A 19,197-nucleotide genomic window follows, 5' to 3' on the forward strand; every position below is an offset into this window, starting at 1 on the left:
CAACTAAATCCTCAGCTTTTTTCCTCTTGCTCCAGAAACAATGCGTGAAGACGAATCTCTTCCGTCGCTTCTATGATGTCCATTTCCCCTTTTCTTGTACCCCTTCTCTCCTGCGTTCCTGCACTCTGAGGGGCTTGGAAACTGGCCCAGACAAGCTATTGTCTGATAACTCCTGTATTTCTCTGGGCTGTGACCTCCCCCCCTGTACTTTCCTCTGTTTTTCCCATAACAATCCTCCCTTCGTCCCCTGGGCAGCCATTCAAGTCTGGCAGCTGCTGTTGCTCGCTTGTTGGCTCCAGCCTGACAAATACAGATAACTGAACAAACTTTGTTGCATTACATTCTTGATTAAATTATCTTTCCATTGATAAATAATTTCACAATATTATTAATAATACCTTTATTGTCATTGTACAACCTGTGTACAATGAAATTAAATGAGCCTCCCTCCCAAAGAAGTGGTGTTATGAGCCAGAAAACCTCTGAAATACACTTTCCCCCAAAAGGCTTCTACAATTTTACCACTACTGTATATCAAACAAAGCAACATTCAACAACCATTAGAATCTAATAATAAATATGTTGGTTAATGCCCAAAATAATAAATATGTTGGCTATAACATTTGATAGAATACAGGTAATTACATTATTGATTAAGTTACAGATAGGTAGCCGTGTTGGTCTGCCATAGTCAAAACAAAACAAATTCCTTCCAGTAGCACCTTAAAGACTAACTAAGTCAGTTCTTGGTATGAGCTTTCTTCAGTGTATCTGATGAAGTGTGCATGCACACGAAAGCTCATACCAAGAACTGACTTAGTTGGTCTTTAAGGTGCTACTGGAAGGAATTTGTTTTGTTTTGATTATTGATTACATTATCTTTCCATAGATACATAACTTTATGATATTACTCAAAAAAAAGCAGGGTTATGAGCCATCAAACCTCTGAAATATACTTTTTTCCACAAAAGGCTTCTACAATTTTACCACTGCTGTATATCAAACAAAGCAACATTCAACAACCCATCAAAATCTAATAACAAATATGTTGGTTAATGACGAACCACAAAGGTAATGAACACTCACCCAACTCCCTTCAGTTCTTCTTCATTTGTTCCTGAGGCTCTAATCCCTTTTTGTCTCCATTGCAGATTGTGATGAATTGGAAATCGAGAACAAGGATGAACACGACAAAATCCCCAGAGAGGAGAAGGCACGTAAGAATTTGGAGTGTGGAGAGAGCTGCAGTCAGAGCTCCCATTCCAGTTCCCAACAAAGAAATCTCAATGGAAAGAAACACTATCAGTGCATGGAATGTGGAAAGAGCTTCAGTCAGAACTCCAATCTCACTAAGCATCAGAAAATTCATACAGGGGAGAAACCCTATCAGTGCGTGGAATGTGGAAAGACCTTCAGTCACAGCTCTGATCTCACTAATCATCACAGAATTCATACAGGGGAGAAACCCTATCAGTGTGGGGAATGTGGAAAGAGCTTCAGTCAGAGCTCTGATCTCAGTTCCCATAAAAAAAATCATACAGGGGAGAAACCCTTTCAGTGCATGGAATGTAGAAAGAGCTTCAGGAAGAGCTCGCATCTCACTTTACATCAAAGAATTCATACAGGGGAGAAACCCTTTCAGTGCGTGGAATGTGGAAAGAGCTTCAGTTACAGCCAAAGTCTGACTTCCCATCAAAGAATTCATACAGGGGAGAAACCCTTTCAGTGCGTGGAATGTGGAAAGAGCTTCAGTTACAGCCAAAGTCTGACTTCCCATCAAAGAATTCATACAGGGGAGAAACCCTATGAATGCATGGAATGTGGAAAGACCTTCAGTCGAAACGACTATCTCACTTCCCATCAAAGAATTCATACAGGGGAGAAACCATATCAGTGCATGGAATGTGGAAAGAGCTTCAGGGAGAGCTCTGATCTCACTAAGCACCAGAGAATTCATAAAGGGGAGAAGCCCTATCAGTGCATGGAATGTGCAAAGAGCTTCAGGGAGAGCTCCAAACTCACTTCCCATCAAAGAATTCATACAGGCGAGAAACCATATCAGTGCTTTGAATGTGGAAAGAGCTTCAGTCAGAGCGCCCATCTCACTTCCCATCAAAGAATTCATACAGGCGAGAAACCCTATCAGTGCATGGAATGTGGAAAGAGCTTCAGTCAGAGTTCTGATCTTACTTCCCATCAAAGAATTCATACAGGGGAAAAACCCTATCAGTGTGTGGAATGTGGAAAGAGCTTCACTCACAGCCACTATCTTACTTCCCATCAAAGAACCCATACAGGGGAGAAACCCTATCAGTGCATTGAATGTGGAAAGAGCTTTAGTCGGAGCTACTCTCTCACTTGCCATCAAAGAGTTCATATTGAGGAGACATCCTTCATTATATAGCTTTAGGAGACAAGGAAATCTGCACTTTTTTAACCAGGCCTTTGGCTGATTGATATCTAATGTCCTTTTAAGATGTGGTGAGAAGAGGGTTACACATGCGTATTTTGTATTTTTATATTGTGTTTTTGTTCTATGTTGTAACCGTCCTGACACGTGGCAACAGGAGTCAAACTTTAGAGGCTGAGGGTTTTTGCCCCCCAATAAAACATTTGAGGGGGCCACACCCCAAGTTTGTAGGCATTGCTATTCCAATGGCATGCATGCATCATGTGATTTATTGTGCAAAGCAGGTCTTACCTGGCCCCCCACCAATATTTCATTCAATTCAGCACCACTGGGTCGAGTGGTATACAAATTAAATAAATACATAAATTGCCTTCGTTTGCACATGTTCCAGCTTGTCAATATCCTTATTCATTATCATTTTTAAAATTTATGTGCCCTTCACCTGAAGATTTCACAACATAAACACAAAGGATGAAAGCATGGCTTTCTCAAAAATAAGTAAATCCAGAGAAATCTCTCCTCCCCTTTTTCTGGATGGAGTTATAAACTTTGTTGATCAGGGGAGAGCTGTGGAAATAGTGCGTCTTGATTTCAGTAAGGCTTTTGACAACGTCCCCTGTGATCTTTCTGTGAGGAAGCTGTTAAAATGTGGGCTGAATGAGGAAACTGTTAGGTGGATTTGACTGACCGAACCCAAACAGTCCTCCTTCATGGTTCCTCATCATCCTGGGGTGCTGCAGGGTACTGTCCTGGGCCCCTTGTTCTTCAACGTATTTGTAAATGACTTTGATGAAGGAACTGAGGGGGTGCTCATCACATTTGCAGATGACACCAAATGGGGAGCGGAGGCCAATGTTGCAGAAGGCCGAATCAGATCAAGGGCAGGAATAGTACCACTTTATTCTGCATTGGTCAGGCCCCACCTTGAATACTGGGTTCAGTTCTGGGCACCACAAGTTAAGTACCTTAAATTTTGGTTACTTGGAGAAATCAAGAAGGTGGGGGGACACAATCCGTATTCCTTTTATAACATGTGGCCAATGTTTATTGAATACATGTATTGTTAAGACTGTTGTAGGAATCCACCCAGCACTCAGTAATTTTTAATAAACATTAAATGTGGGACGTGTAAGCACTAACCCCCCCCCCCCCGATCTCTCAGAGTGAAAATACCTCTGTGGGTGGGATCGGCTAATAGGATAGCTTGAAGAACTGGGTCAGTCACTGGCGCTGTATGTATATATAGAGAACCATTGTATATATATGGATAATCAGTTGTGACGGCAGTGAGACACGCAAGAGTGCAGTTCATTTATAAAGTTGGTTTTATTCCGAGAAGAACAGATTACCAGGAGCTCTTCTCCCGTGAGCTGGTCACCATTACGATGATGACTCAACTAAGTTCTCAGTGTCACGTTTCTTCCTACAAATGCAACGTGGAAGGAAACTTCTCTTCATACTCTGTGACGAATCGCATCCTTTTTCCTGTACCCCCCTACGCTCTTGAATACTCGAAGGCTGGCCAGCCATGTCTGAGAGGCTATCTGTGGAGTTTGGCCTTTCATCTACATTCTGGGAGAGTGTTTCCATGATAACCCCCCTCCTTTTGCTCTGCGTCATCTTCCAACCCTGGCAGCTGCTTGGACTCTGACAGAGGTGTTGAAAACAAATGAAATTAGACACAAGTGGGAATTTCCTGAAGGTATTTCCTTCATCTACAAAAATAGAAGAAAGATAGAAGAAAGACTTTTAGATCCCCAGAATTTGGAAAATTTTGGCGGAAATACAAAATATACAAAATAGGCTTGGGAGGGGGTACAGCTCATGAAAGAGAAGAAAGTGAACAAGGACAGGAAAGTCCAGGAGGATAAGAAAAGAAGCAGAGTTTCCCACAACTATATTATTGTACTTAATTGCAGTTCCGTATTTGATGTTGATATTTGACTTTGTGTCTAATAAAGATTAATGAGTTTGAACATTATATCGTGGAACATCAATGGTTTGAACAATAAGGTAAAAAGGAATAAAAGTGAGCGAATCTTAAAAAAGAAAAATTGGGACATCATTGGTCTCCATGAAACACATATAGCTAAGAAACATGACAGAGTTTTGATAGATAAGAAATTAGGAACAGAATACATAGCTTCAGATGTTTCCAAAAAGAGAGGAATAGTTATATATATATAAACCAAAAGAGATGCAAAAATACCACTTAAAGATGACGAAGGAAGAATATTAGGAATACAATTGACAAAAGGCAGAGAAGAAATAATTTTGGTGGGGGGGAATACGCACCAAGTGGAAATAAAGCAAACTTCAAAAACAACCTTGAAGATAAGCTATTAGAATACAGTAATGACAGTAATGATCATCATGGGAGACTTCAACAGAGTAACATCCCTGGCTCTAGATAGAACGGAAAGAGACGTAACATCAAGAAAAGGGAAGTTCCCAATAACATTTAATCAATTGGTAGAAGATCTGAACTTAAAAGATGCTTGGAGAGAGAAACAGAGAAGGGACAGACAATATACCTTCCATGCATATGCTAAAAAATCAGATGCAATCCAGACTTCAAATAATCTAATACCTTTTCGAAGAAAAATTGAGATCCTCCCGAAAATGATATCAGACCATAATTTGGTAATGATGGAACTAAAATATAATAAAATTAAAAACAGAAGTTGTAGGTTGAATGGAAGATTATTAAATGATAAGAAAATATTAGAGATAACCGGATAGTCCTAGAAAGAACAGAGATCTTAGATTTGGAAAGCTACAATAATAGGTTTGGATGACACACCTATTTAGGTTACAATAAGAGCAAAGCCCATACAGATTTCAACAACCATATTATAGGAAATGCCTTGTATAAAGTTTGGATAAAACACCAGCCGCTCTTGGAACCATTGACACCCTGGCGGCTGTCCCTGCTTGAAGCCCATGTGGTGAAAAATTTTAATAAACAAATATTAAAAAACGATCAAGGGAGAGTCATAGTGGTACTGGTTGCGGTGCAAGGCTAAAAAAAATTATTGATAGGAATTTATGCTCCAAATGAAAAATAAAACAGAATTTTATGAAAAGTTGGAGAATGATTTAATGGAATTTGCAGATCAAAAAATGATTTTGATGGGCGATCTGAACAGAGTAATGTCATTGGAAATGGACAGAACTGTGAGGAGAACCTGAGCTTACAGGGTTAAACAGCTCAGAGTGTACGCCCTGCCTCCTGTGGGGTGGGGGGAGATTCTGCGTCACATCCGAGAGTCTCAACCCTTTGTTTCTCTCTCTACTTTTGCTTTTGAAGAGAGCGGACGTGTTTTCACAATGCTGCTTGCTGTGATAGACAATGGATAGTTTCTGCTGTAATAAAGCTGCTTTTAGTTAATAGTAAGCTCTGTGTGAGTCTCTGTCTCAGCACAATGAAGAAGCACTGAAGGCTGCAGCTTTCCCTGACCGCTGCCGGACTCTGCTTTTGCTCAGAGGATTGGAATGTGGACTTTGGAGAATGCCAAGGCCTGGAGCAGAGCTGCACAGAGGAAGCGCACCGGGCACCAGGCTTATCTGAGCAATAAATCAATCTCAGAAGAACAATTAGGAAAAAGGATACTAAGGAGGGTAGGCTTCCAAAAACTTTCTTTGAATTGGTTCACAATTTCAATTTGATAGATATTTGGAGAACCAAACATTGGTTAGATAGAGAATTCACATTTCATTCTGATGTATACGAAAGCAGTTCAAGAATCCATACGATATGGGTGTCTAAAGAATTAGAATTGAAGGTAAGAAAAATACAGATACAGTGGTACCTCAGGTTAAGTACTTAATTCGTTCCGGAGGTCCGTTCTTAACCTGAAACTGTTCTTAACTTGAAGCACCGCTTTAGCTAATGGGGCCGCCCGTTGCTGCTGCGCCACGTGAGCAGGATTTCTGTTCTCATCCTGAAGCAAAGTTCTTAACCTGAAGCACTATTTTTGGGTTAGCGGAGTTTGTAACCTGAAGTGTACGTAACCCGAGGTACCACTGTATTGCCAAGAACAATATCAGACCATAACCCTGTTTTTTTAGAAATGCAAAATGAAAATCAGTCTATGGAATCCACTGGGATCTCCTTCTGCCCTTCTTTGATAAGGCTTGTGTACATCCATCTCCTCCCTCTGGGGGGCCACTGAGGTTTGCAAACTGGTGGTTTGGGGGGGGCAAGCACAAAGGATTGCATCATCTCTCTGCTTGGCTCAGAGCCAGCTGCCTCCCGACTTCTGCTGGGTGTTAATGATCACTGCAGCAGAAGCCGAGTGCCTGGCATGGATGAGGCCTCATTCTGGCCTTCTGCTCCACTGAGCAAATGTGACAAAGGTCAGGGCTCCTTGGGGGGGGGCATAGAATTTCCCCAGAATCACAGGCTCATCAGAGGGTTGCCCCACAGGCCTAGACTGGAGCCACTCTGTTCCTCATCCAGCGGGCTTTGGCACGGCCCTGCTGACTCGTGCAGAGGTGGCCACCTTCAACGGGACATTCTGGGATCCAAACAGAAGCTGGGATCGGCTGCTGGGATCCAGCCTGTCCCACTTTGAACAGGACAGTTGTGGGCTATCCATTCTGGCCCTCTGCTCCACTGAGCAAATGCAATAGAAGCTGAGGCTCCGGGGCGGATGGTGGGGATAGTAGAGTTGAAAGGGAGCCCCAGGGTTCTGTGGTCTAAGGTTACCAGATTTTTTTCAAAGAATCTGGGGACACTTCTTTTTTTCTTTTTTCTTTTGAAAAGAGGGGGGGAAGTTATTTTTAAAAAGTCCCCCCCCCCCCCCAGAAGTAGTGTCTTCTGTGATCTCCTCTGTCACACAGCCTTCCTCTGGGCCCTGGCCTGCTCTCTTGTAATGCTAGCTGCCGTGGGGTAGCCTCGGGTCCGGACTGGCCTCCTCCACGTGTCCTTGCTCTCCTGGTGCGCTCCTACCTGTCCTTGGAGGTGGCGGCTGTGGCATGGCAAGGTTGGGGCTCCCCTCTTTTTTCTCCTTCCTCTTTCTCTCTCTTCCTTCTCCTTCTCCTCTCCTCCTTCTCTCTGCCTTGGCTCCGGCGTTTTCCTGGCCCTGGAGCGCCGCTGGGCAGTCGGACTGCTGGCCGGGTGCTCTTGCTCCCGGCTTGATTTGGGTCATGGGGGGAGCAGCGATTCCCCCTGTTGACCTGCTGGGGGTCCTCGGTTCCCCCTCGGCAGTGGCACCCGCCATTTTGCCTCACTGGAAGTCCCCATATGATGTGTCTTGTGCTGCTGAACCAATCACGCAACATTCATTCCCTACTAATAAATCTACAACACTTAAAATATAAAAACTGGGACATTAAATGAAATCCTGGGACATTCCAGGGATAGATTTTGTCCGGAACAGATGCGTGAATCTGGGGACTGTCCCCGGGAAACGGGGACGTCTGTTAACCACACTCTAGACCAACCCCCTGCATTGAAGGGATTTCAGCTCTGAATGTGCCTTGGGAGCCCTGGGCTGGGTTTCCCCAGCTACTCTGGGCAGCTCCCAAACAGAACACTAAAAACAGAATAAAATATTGAAAACTTCCCTAAACAGGGCTGCCTTCAGATGTCTTATAAACGTCAGATAGTTGTTTATCTCTTTGACATCTGGTGGGAGGGCGTTCCACAGGGTGGGTGCCCCTACCAAGAAGGCCCTCTGCCTGCTTCTCTATAACTTTGCTTCTCGCATTGAGGTAACTGCCAGAAGGCCCTCAGAGCAGGACCTCAGTGTCCAGGCTGAACGATGGGAGTGGAGATGCTCCTTCAGGTATACTGGGCCGTTGAGGGCTTTAAAGGTCAGCACCAACACTTTGAATTGTGCTTGGAAACGTCCTGGGAGCCAATGTAGATCTTTCAGGACTGGCGTTATATGGTCCTGGCAGCCGCTCCCAGTCACCAGTCTAGCTGCTGGATTCTGGATTAGTTGTAGTTTCTGGGTCACCTTCCAAGGTAGCCCCACGTAGAGTGCATGGCAGTAGTCCAAGCGGGAGATAACTAGAGCATGCACCACTCTGGCGAGACAGTCCGTGGGCAGGGAGGGTCTCAGCCTGCGGACCAAATGGAGCTGGTAGACAGCTGCCCTGGACACAGAATTAACCTTCACCTCCATGGACAGCTGTGAGTCCAAATTGACTCCCAGGCTGTGCACCTGGTCTTCTAGGGGCAGTTAACCCATTCAGGACCAGGGAGTCCCCCCTACCTGCCCGTCCCCTGAAAACAGGACTTCTGTCTTGTCGGGATTCAGCCTCAGTCTGCTAGCCACCATCCGTAGCGATCCATAGCTGCCATCCATAGATGACGGCATCATGATCCTGGCAGTTTTCTGCTCAATTCCTTTGCTAAGGACCTTAGAGTGACATTTGCCTCTTTTGCAGCCACCACATGCCGGGTCTTGACATCCTGATGCAGACAGAGGCTGGCTAAGATTATGATAGATGAAAAATAATTCATTTTTTGGGCGGGGTCCTCATCTCTGGCCTGGTTTGGCAGGCCCACTTTGGCTAGGGGAATCCTGGACTGGCAGTGGCTCTGTCGCAGGAAACCCCCCCCCCCATCATTCAGCTTGTACAAACTTCACACACATTCACACTCACACACTACATACGCTGCGCTTCTGTTATAAATTCATAGAAAATCAACCATACATCGGATCTGCACCGTTCCACTTTTATTTTACTCCATGAACGAAGGACTACAAAATGGGGAAGGTTTGATATAGGGCAGCCATAATCCCTTCAGCATCCCAGCACATCCACAGGAGCCCTGCCCAGTTGCTATGCCAACCCTGATGATCCCAGACAGAAGACCATCAAGATCACAAAGAACTTGCATATGGGAGTGGATTCAGCATGGACTGGAACAAAGGGCAATAATCAGATCTTCCCTCTGGGGGCAGGAAACTGCAAAGTCCCCTCTGTCACCTGGAAAATACTCATGGGGAGGGGGAAAGGGGGAAACAGCCAGGTGACAGGACACTCAGGTTACCTCCACAACTCCTCCCTCAACCCCTCCTTTTTGTGATGTAGTTGTGATGTAGTCTTAAGGGTGTAGTTTGGGGGATTAGTAACCAATAAAAGTTGGGGTCTTCTTTTGTTCTGGACTTCCACTTTGCTTCACCTTGTTGCAGGTGGGAGTCCTGTCGCGACAGTATCCAATAAAGGCCAAGCCTACAGGCTGCTGTTTTGCTCCAAGTTATCCTGGTTGGTGTCTTTGTTTTTGTCCAAGGGAGCCCTCGGATTTCTCCGTTAACAGCTCTCAATGGCCAGCTGGCTCAGTGGTTAGAGGCATCCAGATGGGACTCTTGCTGGCCTTCTGCCACTTTGGAACAAGTCTCCACATGAGACAGTTTAGGGGGGGAGAGAGTCGGAGGGGTTGGAGGGAGGGAGAAGTGGCTCTGATCTGAGTGGATCCTCCGCTCTGAGGAGAATATCTATGGAGCCAGAGGAAGGAGCCTCACAGCTGAGATGGGGAGACCATGTTGAGGGTCCGAAGGGAGAGAAGCTGGAGGGAGAAGCTGTGGGAAGACTCTCCTCTTCTTCTTCTGTGGTCTCCTTCCAGTCAGGAGGAGAGAGATCTTCTAGGAAAGGGAGATTCCTGAGTCCATGGCAAGGGCTGAGAGGATCCCCTGGGTCTGGCATACAAAGGAAAATACCTCAGGGGAACCCAGGGAAAGTGGCCCCTCGCTGTGAAGGAAGCTGGGCTGTGTCAAAAGTACCTCACAGAAAGACCCCTCATAACTAAGTTCGGGGGTGAGAGAGAAGCCGCAGAAAGAGAGTCCAGCCTTTCACCATCTATTCTGGAAACCTGAACATCTCCCTGAAGTGCAGCAACTGAATTGGAGGAAAGCTGTGCCTGCAGAACTGTGTTTAATCCTGAGACATTTAGCTGAAGTAATAAGTTAACTTCTCCCTGAAAGAACACATCTCCTGTCTTCACTTTGTTTCACCATTCTCTCTCTCTTTTTGTAAATAAAGCTTTCCTTGTCTGATTATCTCCTGCCCGAGGTTCCCTGGATTGCAGTTTCCCTCACACAAAGTAGCCTGTGGGAAATCGTAGACATCTGTTCAATCTTCATCATCATCATTTTATTTTATTTGTAACCCTTCCATCGTTAAAACAATGCTCAAGGCAGCTTACAACATGATAGGCAAAGGGCCTTCTCGGTGGTGGCGCCTCTTCTGTGGAACGCCCTCCCATCGGATGTCAAAGAAATAAACAACTCTCTGACGTTTAGAAGACTCCTGAAGGCAGCCCTGTTTTGGGAAGTTTTTAAGGATTGATTCATGATGAGAATAGGATTTATTTATTATGAACTTTGCTTGGTTCCTCCTTGGCAGCCAGTGCGATTGTTTCAGCAGGGCTCGAACTCAGGACCCGCTGCCTGGAGGGACATCTAAGAGCAGCTGGGCAGGGGAAAGGTCTCCCTGGGGAGGTGGGGGACTCTCCTTCCTGGGAGGTTTCTCAGCAGAGATCGGAGGGCCATCTGCCCTGGATGCTGGAGCTGAGATTCCTGCATTGCTGGGGGTGGGACTAGATGACCCTGGGATCCCCTCCTCTCTCTCCACTCCGGAATTCCAGGAGGAGCTTCCTTGCCTCCTGCAAAGCCCTTTTCCCTGCAGGCTCTTCCTCTGGTTTCTGGCCAAGGGAGGGAGATGCTCAGAGTCCAGCCAAGAGCCTCACCCCCAAAAGGATATCTGCCTCCCTAAATCAGAAAAATAAGAATCAGAGGGCTGAGCTGGAGGGACTCGGCTTGGCAAGGGTTAAAGGGAACCGAGCTGCCTTCCTAGAGAGGCCAGGAAGTGGACGGGGGGGCAGGTCCTCCAGAGCCAAGCCCCCGCCTCCCCAGTCCTTCCCTGCTTGGGTGTCTCTCCTGCAAGGACTCTGGACTCTCCTGCAAGGGCTGCCTCGCTCCCCCCTCCCGGGATCTGGTGAGTCTCCCCTCTCTCTCTCTGGGATCTGGTGGGGGTCCCAGGGCTGCACCAGGGGGGAGGCCTGGGGGGGGGGCCCTGATCTGATCCTGCAGGGGGGGGGACCCCAAGTCAGGGAGGAGGAGAGGGTCCTGCCAGGGAGGGGCCAGGGCTGCAGCGCTCTCCCTCCTTCCTGCAGATCAGAGGATCCCAAACTCAGTTGGCCTTTCAAAAAAAATGACTCCCACGAATTCTCCCTTCTTTAAACAAAGGAGTCCCATTGCACAACAGAGGGAACATGTGCAAATGGTTTTCCAAAGCTGGACGAGGAGGTGAACTAGACACCCCCCCCCAAAAAAAAACCACGGGGAGGAAGGAAGGAAATGTTGGAGAGAGATGCCAGGAGTAAAGAGAGGGATCCCAGCCCAGAGTCTGGCTGCTGCATTGGGGACCAGTTTCCCAGTGTCTCCCAGTGTCTCCCAGTGTCTCCCAGGGCAGCTCCCCACGGAGGCCACGGCAGCCATCCCCTCGCACCCAGAGCAGGGCATCCCAGGACCACATCCTCTCTCTCCCAAAGGGATTGTTGCTGGCAAAGCAGCCGGAAATGGGCGCTGCTCCTCACTGAGCCCCCAGGGACCTGGGCATCAGTGGCTGTGTGTGTGTTAAGCTCTCTAAGAGAATAATTCCAGTTACAGATAGGTAGCCGTGTTGGTCTGCCATAGTCAAAACAAAAAGATTCCTTCCAGTAGCACCTTAAAGACCAACTAAGTCAGTTCTTGGTATGAGCTTTCGTGTGCATGCACACTTCTTCAGATACATATACGTACAGATACGTATCTGAAGAAGTGTGCATGCACACGAAAGCTCATACCAAGAACTGACTTAGTTGGTCTTTAAGGTGCTACTGGAAGGAATCTTTTTGTTAAGAGAATAATTGTCAGAGCCGCCCCCAGGTCCCAGCTCACAAAGGACCAACGCCCGGCTGTCGTTATGTACAAAAGTCTTTATTGAAGTTCAGTTTCCATTTCAAAGCCACAGCGTGCAACTCTACGTCTTAGAGTCTAGACCGGCGAAGCTCCATCTGAGTCTCCTCCCCTTCCACACCAGTTTAAGACTCTAGCCTTGTTCCACCTCTTCCTTAGCTCCTTCCTCCTCTGGGCCCTCCTGCCCGCTGGGGTTTCACCCTTTCTGGACTCTTCTGACGCTGACCCCCCTGATTCTTGCCCCTCCTTCCGGCGGGCTTTAGGACCTGGTTCCCTATCCGGGCTACCTGCTGTGGCGCTCGCCTGTACATTTGAACTTGGCGCGTGCGCCCAGCCGGCAACCTTCCTCTTGACCGTTCCCCCGCTCTCCGACGGAGGCGTGGTCAACCCTGACTCATCTTCTCTTGCTGGTGGCGAATACGCTGGCCCTGATACCTGGGACTCCTCCCCCCCACTATGCTCTGGTGGGGAAGCTGGTCCTGATTTCCAACTGCTGCTCTGGGAGTCCCCGCTGGCCCCTTGCTTCTGGGGTGTCCCCCTTGGGGCCCCCCTTGCCCTGGCCATCGGCGCCCCCTTCTGTGAATCTTCCGATTCGCTGGAGAGACTCGTGGAATCTCTCGGGCTACTATCACCTTCTCCTACGCTGCCCTCGGATTGCTCCCCCTCGGTCTCCATCTCCTCCCCTCCCTGCGCTCCCGCTGCGTCCCTGACAATAATAATAATAAATTACCCTCCCAAATTTCAAGGGAGATGTTTTTGGCCCCACCCACTTGGCCCTTGTCCAGATACATTCCTGGCCCTCAGAGCAAAGAAAAAGGGACCCCACCCCAGGGGTCAGTCTTGAGAGTGGCAGAGAATCTGAGTGCAAGAAAAGGATACGGAAGCAGGGGAGAAATGTGCCCAGAAGCGGGGGTGAGGGAGAACAACTCCTGAGGACCCCCGGATGATGACCCCCACTAGAGCCAGGCATCCATTTTCCACAAGATACAAATGACTCCTTTGTCAGTCAGTTCTGACTTCATGCACTGACTGGAAGGCAGGAGGAACCAGGCTGATTCATCTCCCAGAAACCCCTTCAGTTGCCTCCACATTCTGCATTGCAATCTTCCTTCTAGGAGAGCTAGAATCTTCTTCTGCTTCTGCTTCTGCTTCTGCTTCTCCTCCTCCTCCTCTTCCTCTTCCTCCTCCTCCTCCTCTGTCTTTTCAAAAAGATATTTCATGGTTTGGCCCGTGGTCCAGTCCAGTCCTGATTCCTGGCAAGACTCATCCATGCTTGTTCAGGGATCTTGATTCTTCTCCTAACCTACAAATTCTGTAACAGAACAATGTATTTGCTTTCTAGGATTTGCTAGAGCTTCTCATTAAGACGGACAGAACTTTAAACAGATCAAAGGGTTCCTTCTGATCTCTTAGAAGTTTCCTGAGACCACAGATGGATGATCGAGATTCAGCTGGCCCTGAAGCAGGAAAAGCCCATCCCAACCAAACTGGGAGCAGTGGGGGATTCTGGGAAAACGCTGTGCTGAAGATCCTGGGTGAGGAGGACACCCTCCGCTCAGAGGGGCAGAGCCAGCAGTTGAGGCAGTTCTGCTGCCAGGAGGCCAAAGGACCCCGAGAGGTTTGCAGCCAACTCTACCACTTTTGCCACCAATGGCTGAAGCCAGAAAGGCACACGAAAGCTGAGATGCTGGACCTGGTGATCTTGGAGCAGTTCCTGGCTGTCCTTCCCCCGGAGATGGAGAGCTGGGTGAGGGACTGTGGAGCGGAGACCAGTTCCCAGGCGGTGGCCCTGGCCGAAGGTTTCCTCCTGAGTCAGGCAGAGGAGAGAAAGCAGGTGAGAGAGACTTTGCTCTGGATACTCCCAAGGGGTTCTAAACAGGATGGAGAACATCCCCTAATGCTCTACTGATGACCCACCCTTTTTCTGGGAAAGCATCCATAGAATGAGATCTATTACCCATAAAGCTTCTGTCTTTGTCATTCTCTTTCTTATCGTTCTCCCTTTTCTCTGTTTTGAATCCTTGTTTCTTTTTCAGGAAAAGGATCATTTTGAGGAAATGGACCTGGATTCCTGTGAGGCAGAGAGGCCTCCGTTGGACACCAGAGAGAGGCCACTGGGTAAGGAGGAAGGTGGTTTTTCATTCTGTTGCTTTCCCAGCTAATCTGTGGGTTCTTTTCATCTTGTTTTTTGGGGGGGGGCATAGTTGGGAACAAGGGTCCAGAGGAAGGGAGAAGTACTTTTGCACAACTAACATATGAAATGGGCACAAACGTCCAACTGCACTCAGCAGGTAAGGCTTTCTCAAAGGCCCATCTGTAGTTAGAGATGCCCTGTTTCCTCTGTGAGAGAAGTAGGCACTGCTAGCATCCTGCTTACCTTTTTTCTTTTGCAGGTGACAGAATGATGCCGGCAAAACCTCCTGATCCGCCTTTTCATGGGGGCAGAAGAGAAACAGTGGCTGTGGAACCAGATCAGGTCAGGGGAAGCTGCCTTGTGGGGACAGAGGCCGAGGGATGGAGCAATGTCATGGACTGGTTGGGCACAGAGGAATGGTGGGAGGAAGCAACCAGGGAATCAGGAAGGGAAGACGGCTCAGAGCCCAAGAAGTGGAGGTGGAAGAAGGATGGGCGGTCAGAGGGAGAAGAGGGGGAAGCCTGGGAAGAGGAGGTGTCAGAAGCTGAAGGGGTAACAGGGCTTGGTGAGCTGGGAGACTCTGTGGCAGAATGCAGTGCAGAATCAGAGGCAGAAGAGGAAGGAGACGAGTGGGCGGAGGGAGGTCGAGAGGCAGAGGTGAGTCAGGAGAAGGAGGAGCCACCGGGGGCTCCCTCTCCTTCTGCCAGAAGCCACCCTCCCTGCTTGTCTCTCGGAGGCAGGAGATGTCTGACATTGGAGGAGCAAAGGCAGGCTGCACACTGGCGCACTGTTGGATCGCTTGCCAGAAACCCCAGAGAGGAGGGGACTTGGAAAGCTGTGGGGAGCCAGGGGCCTTCTCTTTTGGCAGCTGATTTCATGGAGGAAGACCCTGTCATGGAATTCTACTCAGTATTGATCCAGGCAGAACTCCAATGTATAGTTAACAGAGTGAAAACGTAAAGACGTTACAGGATCCCCCAAAATAGACCAGAGGCAATTGTATTTCTTCCAGCACAGCTTTACTGCTACTGAAGACAAATGAGGATACTGGTCACAAATCCAAAATGTACAGGATTGGCCCTGCCCATAAGAAATCCAGTTGCAGCAAACTTAACTGAAATTTCTCACAGCTTATAAATCTTAACCTCAACAATCAGCATACTATGTACAGAACACCAGAAGGAAGAGAGAGAGAGAGACAGAGAGAGAGAGAGAGAGAAAGTGAAACCCAGGCTCCTTCTGGCCTCTTCTTAGAGTCAGCATGACCTTGACAGAAGAGATGACAGAACCCCTTTAACCCAGCTGTACTCAGCTTCTCTGAAGGGATAACCCAAACATCAGGAAACTTCTGTTTCTTTTATTCAGAGAAGCTTCCAGAACCCTCTTGAACTAACTAGAATAGAAAAGATCAATATCAGATCCATACTTTCTGCACCAAGAAATGCAAACTGACAGACCCTCAGGGAATGAGCTGCTCTTCTCATTAGGCCTGAAACTCAGCCAAGTCTGTGAATATTGTGTTCTTGCTGATAAAGAGTTAACTCCAGCTGTGAACTGTGGGATTTCCTGCCCAGATAACTCTGTGACAACAGCCTTCTGAATGTCGCCTGTAGGATTCCATTGTAGTTGCTGTTTTCATGGAGTCCAGGAGTTGAAAGGGACCCCAAGGGTCATCAAGTCCCACCCCCCGCATTGCAGGAATCTCAGCTAGATCATCTGTCCCCCATTCCACCCCCTTTCCATGCCCCCTTGAACCCCTGGAATTGGCTGTGGGGCACTGGGAGGGATCCTCTTCAGAACAGGACATGAGGAGAGGAGAAAGGGGATCCTTCCATCTGGGAAACTGGAATCCCTGCGTAGGCAGGATGACTTGAAAACCACAAGGAAGAGAACCACCTATTTGCACAAAGACGAATACCCGTAATTAAAAGCAGAATAAAATAATTCACTTAAAACGTCAAAATAGGCATCCATAATAAAAATGTGCAGCAAAACAATCCTATTGAAATAACACAGCAATTAAGAGGAAGGAAACAACAGAGCATTGTGTAGCAGATCATATTGATCCTGTCTCAGAGGAGGACATTTCCCTTTTTCTTTTAGGGTCCAGTGTGCTTTGAAGACGTCTCTATTCGTTTCACGGACGAGGAGTGGGCGTTGCTGGATCCTGACCAGAGAGCTCTGCATAAGGACGTCATGGAGGAAAATCGTGGGATCGTGGCCTCTCTTGGTAAGGCTCCCTGTGGGATCATTCCTATCTGCCTGGAAATTCAAAAAATACCTCTATCTTACAAACCTCAAATATTTCCACAGAGCTCAGCAGCGCCCCCTACAACACCTGGGAACCTAACACCCCCACAATAAACCTTGAACAGCAAATTCCAGTTTTTTTCTGTGAAAAATCTTCCTCCAGTTCTGCCTTTTTATACCACGATTCGGCTGGTCTGAACTGCCCAGGCATCTTAAATGTCAGCTTCAGAGTTGTTTGGAAAGATAAGAAGCTTCTGTCAGGTTTTCTGTTTTTGTTTTCTTGGGTTGACCCAAGAAAATGACATTGGCGATGGAGGGGAAGCCATGACTGGGCCAAACAAAATCCGTCCCAGAGAAGAGCCAGGCTTATTGAATCTCAGGTAGTAGTAGCAGTGATAATAATAGTAGTAATTTTTATTTATACCCCTTCCATCTCGCTGGGTGGTCCCAACCACTCTAGGCGGCTTCCAACACCTATATACACATGAAACATTAGTAATAACAATCTGATCCCATATAAAAAGTAGATTACCTTTAAAATGAGCAACTTACACTAGTGGCCACAATTATGGAAACCTTTTGGGAAAAGTGTATTTCCAATGTGAGGCTCAAAACACCACTTTTAGGGGGATTAATACCAAAAAATTATATAGCATTGGAAAGATAATTTAATGAAGAATGTAATGCAATAACTTTTATGAAGGAGTATTTATTAGAAGAGCAGTCATAAAAAAGAAATGTGAAACACATAGAAAAAAGGAGATATACAGAAATTCTCACCATGTCAATATTTACTTTGGTAACCGTTAGCTTTATTTACTGCCTTACAACGCCTTCCCACGGAGTGAATCAAGTTTTCTTTTTTTGTTCTGCAGCTGTAATAGTGTGAAGCCAAGATTCAATTATTGCCCCTATTAATTGATCTTTACAGTGGTACCTCGGGTTCCAAACAGCCTAGTTCACGATCTTTTGGGGTTACGTACACTTGGGCTCCATGATCACTGCAGATGGTGACAGCAGTCACGAAATTAAAAGACTCCTGCTTCTTGGGAGAAAAGCAATGACAAACCTAGACAGCATCATAAAAAGCAGAGACATCACCTTGCCAACAAAGGTCCGTATAGTTAAAGCTATGGTTTTCCCAGTAGTGATGTATGGAAGTGAGAGCTGGACCATAAAGAAGGCTGATCGCCGAAGAATTGATGCTTTTGAATTCTGGTGCTGGAGGAGACTCTTGAGAGTCCCATGGACTGCAAGAAGATCCAACCTCTCCATTCTGAAGGAAATCAGCCCTGAGTGCTCACTGGAAGGACAGATCCTGAAGCTGAGGCTCCAATACTTTGGCCGCCTCATGGGAAGAGAAGACTCCCTGGAAAAGACCCTGATGTTGGGAAAGATGGAGGGCACAAGGAGAAGGGGACGACAGATGACGAGATGGTGGGACAGTGTTCTGGAAGCTACCAGCATGAGTTTGATGAAACTGCGGGAGGCAGTAGAAGACAGAAGTGCCTGGCATGTTCTGGTCCATGGAGTCACGAAGAGTCGGACACGACTAAACGACTAAACAACAACAACAACACTTCAAAACCAGAATGAAAATTAAAAGCAGCACCGTTTGTGCTTGCAAATCTAAGACTCTTGAGTTATTGAATCATAGAATTGCAGAGTTGGAAAAGGGTCTGTGAAATGAAGAAGGTGGAGTCTCCTTCTTCGGAGGTCTTTAAGCAGAGGCTTGACAACCATATGTCAGGAGTGCTCTGATGGTGTTTCCTGCTTGGCAGGGGGTTGGACTCGATGGCCCTTGTGGTCTCTTCCAACTCTATGATTCTATGAAATATTGCTCAGGGTAAAGGTCCTGCAGGCTTCCGGTGTGCTTTCTCTGGACCTCTGAGCACAGCAGAGTAAACACAGCGTGTTTAGCCTTCTGCCCTCTGTGCTTGCACTAAGTGTCCATAAATCAAGAGTCCAGTCAGCTCCTCTAATCTAGAAGTGTTTATTTTATAGCAGTTTAAATCATCCTGTATCAGGGAGAAAAAGCATCTCCGCACCGGACGAAAACGAAACGACAAACTGGAACGTGTCCAGAGGAGGGCAACCAAAATGGTCAAAGGCCTGGAAACGATGCCTTATGAGGAACGGCTAAGGGAGCTGGGCATGTTTAGCCTGGAGAAGAGGAGGTTAAGGGGTGATATGTTAGTCATGTTCAAATATATTAAAGGATGTCACATAGAGGAGGGAGAAAGGTTGTTTTCTGCTGCTCCAGAGAAGCGGACACGGAGCAATGGATCCAAACTACGAGAAAGAAGATTCCACCTAAACATTAGGAAGAACTTCCTGACAGTAAGAGCTGTTCGACAGTGGAATTTGCTGCCAAGGAGTGTGGTGGAGTCTCCTTCTTTGGAGGTCTTTAAGCAGAGGCTGGACAACCATATGTCAGGAGTGCTCTGATGGTGTTTCCTGCTTGGCAGGGGGTTGGACTCAATGGCCCT

General features: G+C 47.1%; 3 protein-coding genes across 5 annotated transcripts in view; all 3 read left to right on the forward strand.

Annotated features, from left to right (window-relative positions):
• The window catches only part of LOC309341096 (uncharacterized protein), a 42,249-nt gene extending 37,858 nt beyond the window's left edge, over positions 1-4,391 (forward strand). The window contains exon 3 of the mRNA XM_081860571.1: positions 1,152-4,391. Within this exon, the coding sequence (XP_081716697.1) occupies positions 1,152-2,404 (1,253 nt within the window). The 3' untranslated portion in view covers positions 2,405-4,391. The remainder of the gene's footprint in view (positions 1-1,151) is intronic.
• Positions 1-19,197, forward strand: part of LOC309341007 (uncharacterized protein) — a 119,947-nt gene that overhangs the window by 96,160 nt on the left and 4,590 nt on the right. Inside the window, exons 2-5 of the mRNA XM_081860384.1 lie at positions 13,667-14,158; positions 14,361-14,442; positions 14,718-14,800; positions 16,562-16,688. Of these exons, the coding sequence (XP_081716510.1) occupies positions 13,757-14,158; positions 14,361-14,442; positions 14,718-14,800; positions 16,562-16,688 (694 nt within the window). The 5' untranslated portion in view covers positions 13,667-13,756. The remainder of the gene's footprint in view (positions 1-13,666; positions 14,159-14,360; positions 14,443-14,717; positions 14,801-16,561; positions 16,689-19,197) is intronic.
• LOC309341025 (uncharacterized protein) overlaps positions 1-19,197 on the forward strand; it is a 95,377-nt gene that overhangs the window by 49,140 nt on the left and 27,040 nt on the right. The window lies entirely within an intron of this gene.

This window comes from Podarcis erhardii, assembly GCF_964252035.2.
Source record: "Podarcis erhardii genome assembly, chromosome: 4".
NCBI lineage: Eukaryota > Metazoa > Chordata > Lepidosauria > Squamata > Lacertidae > Podarcis > Podarcis erhardii.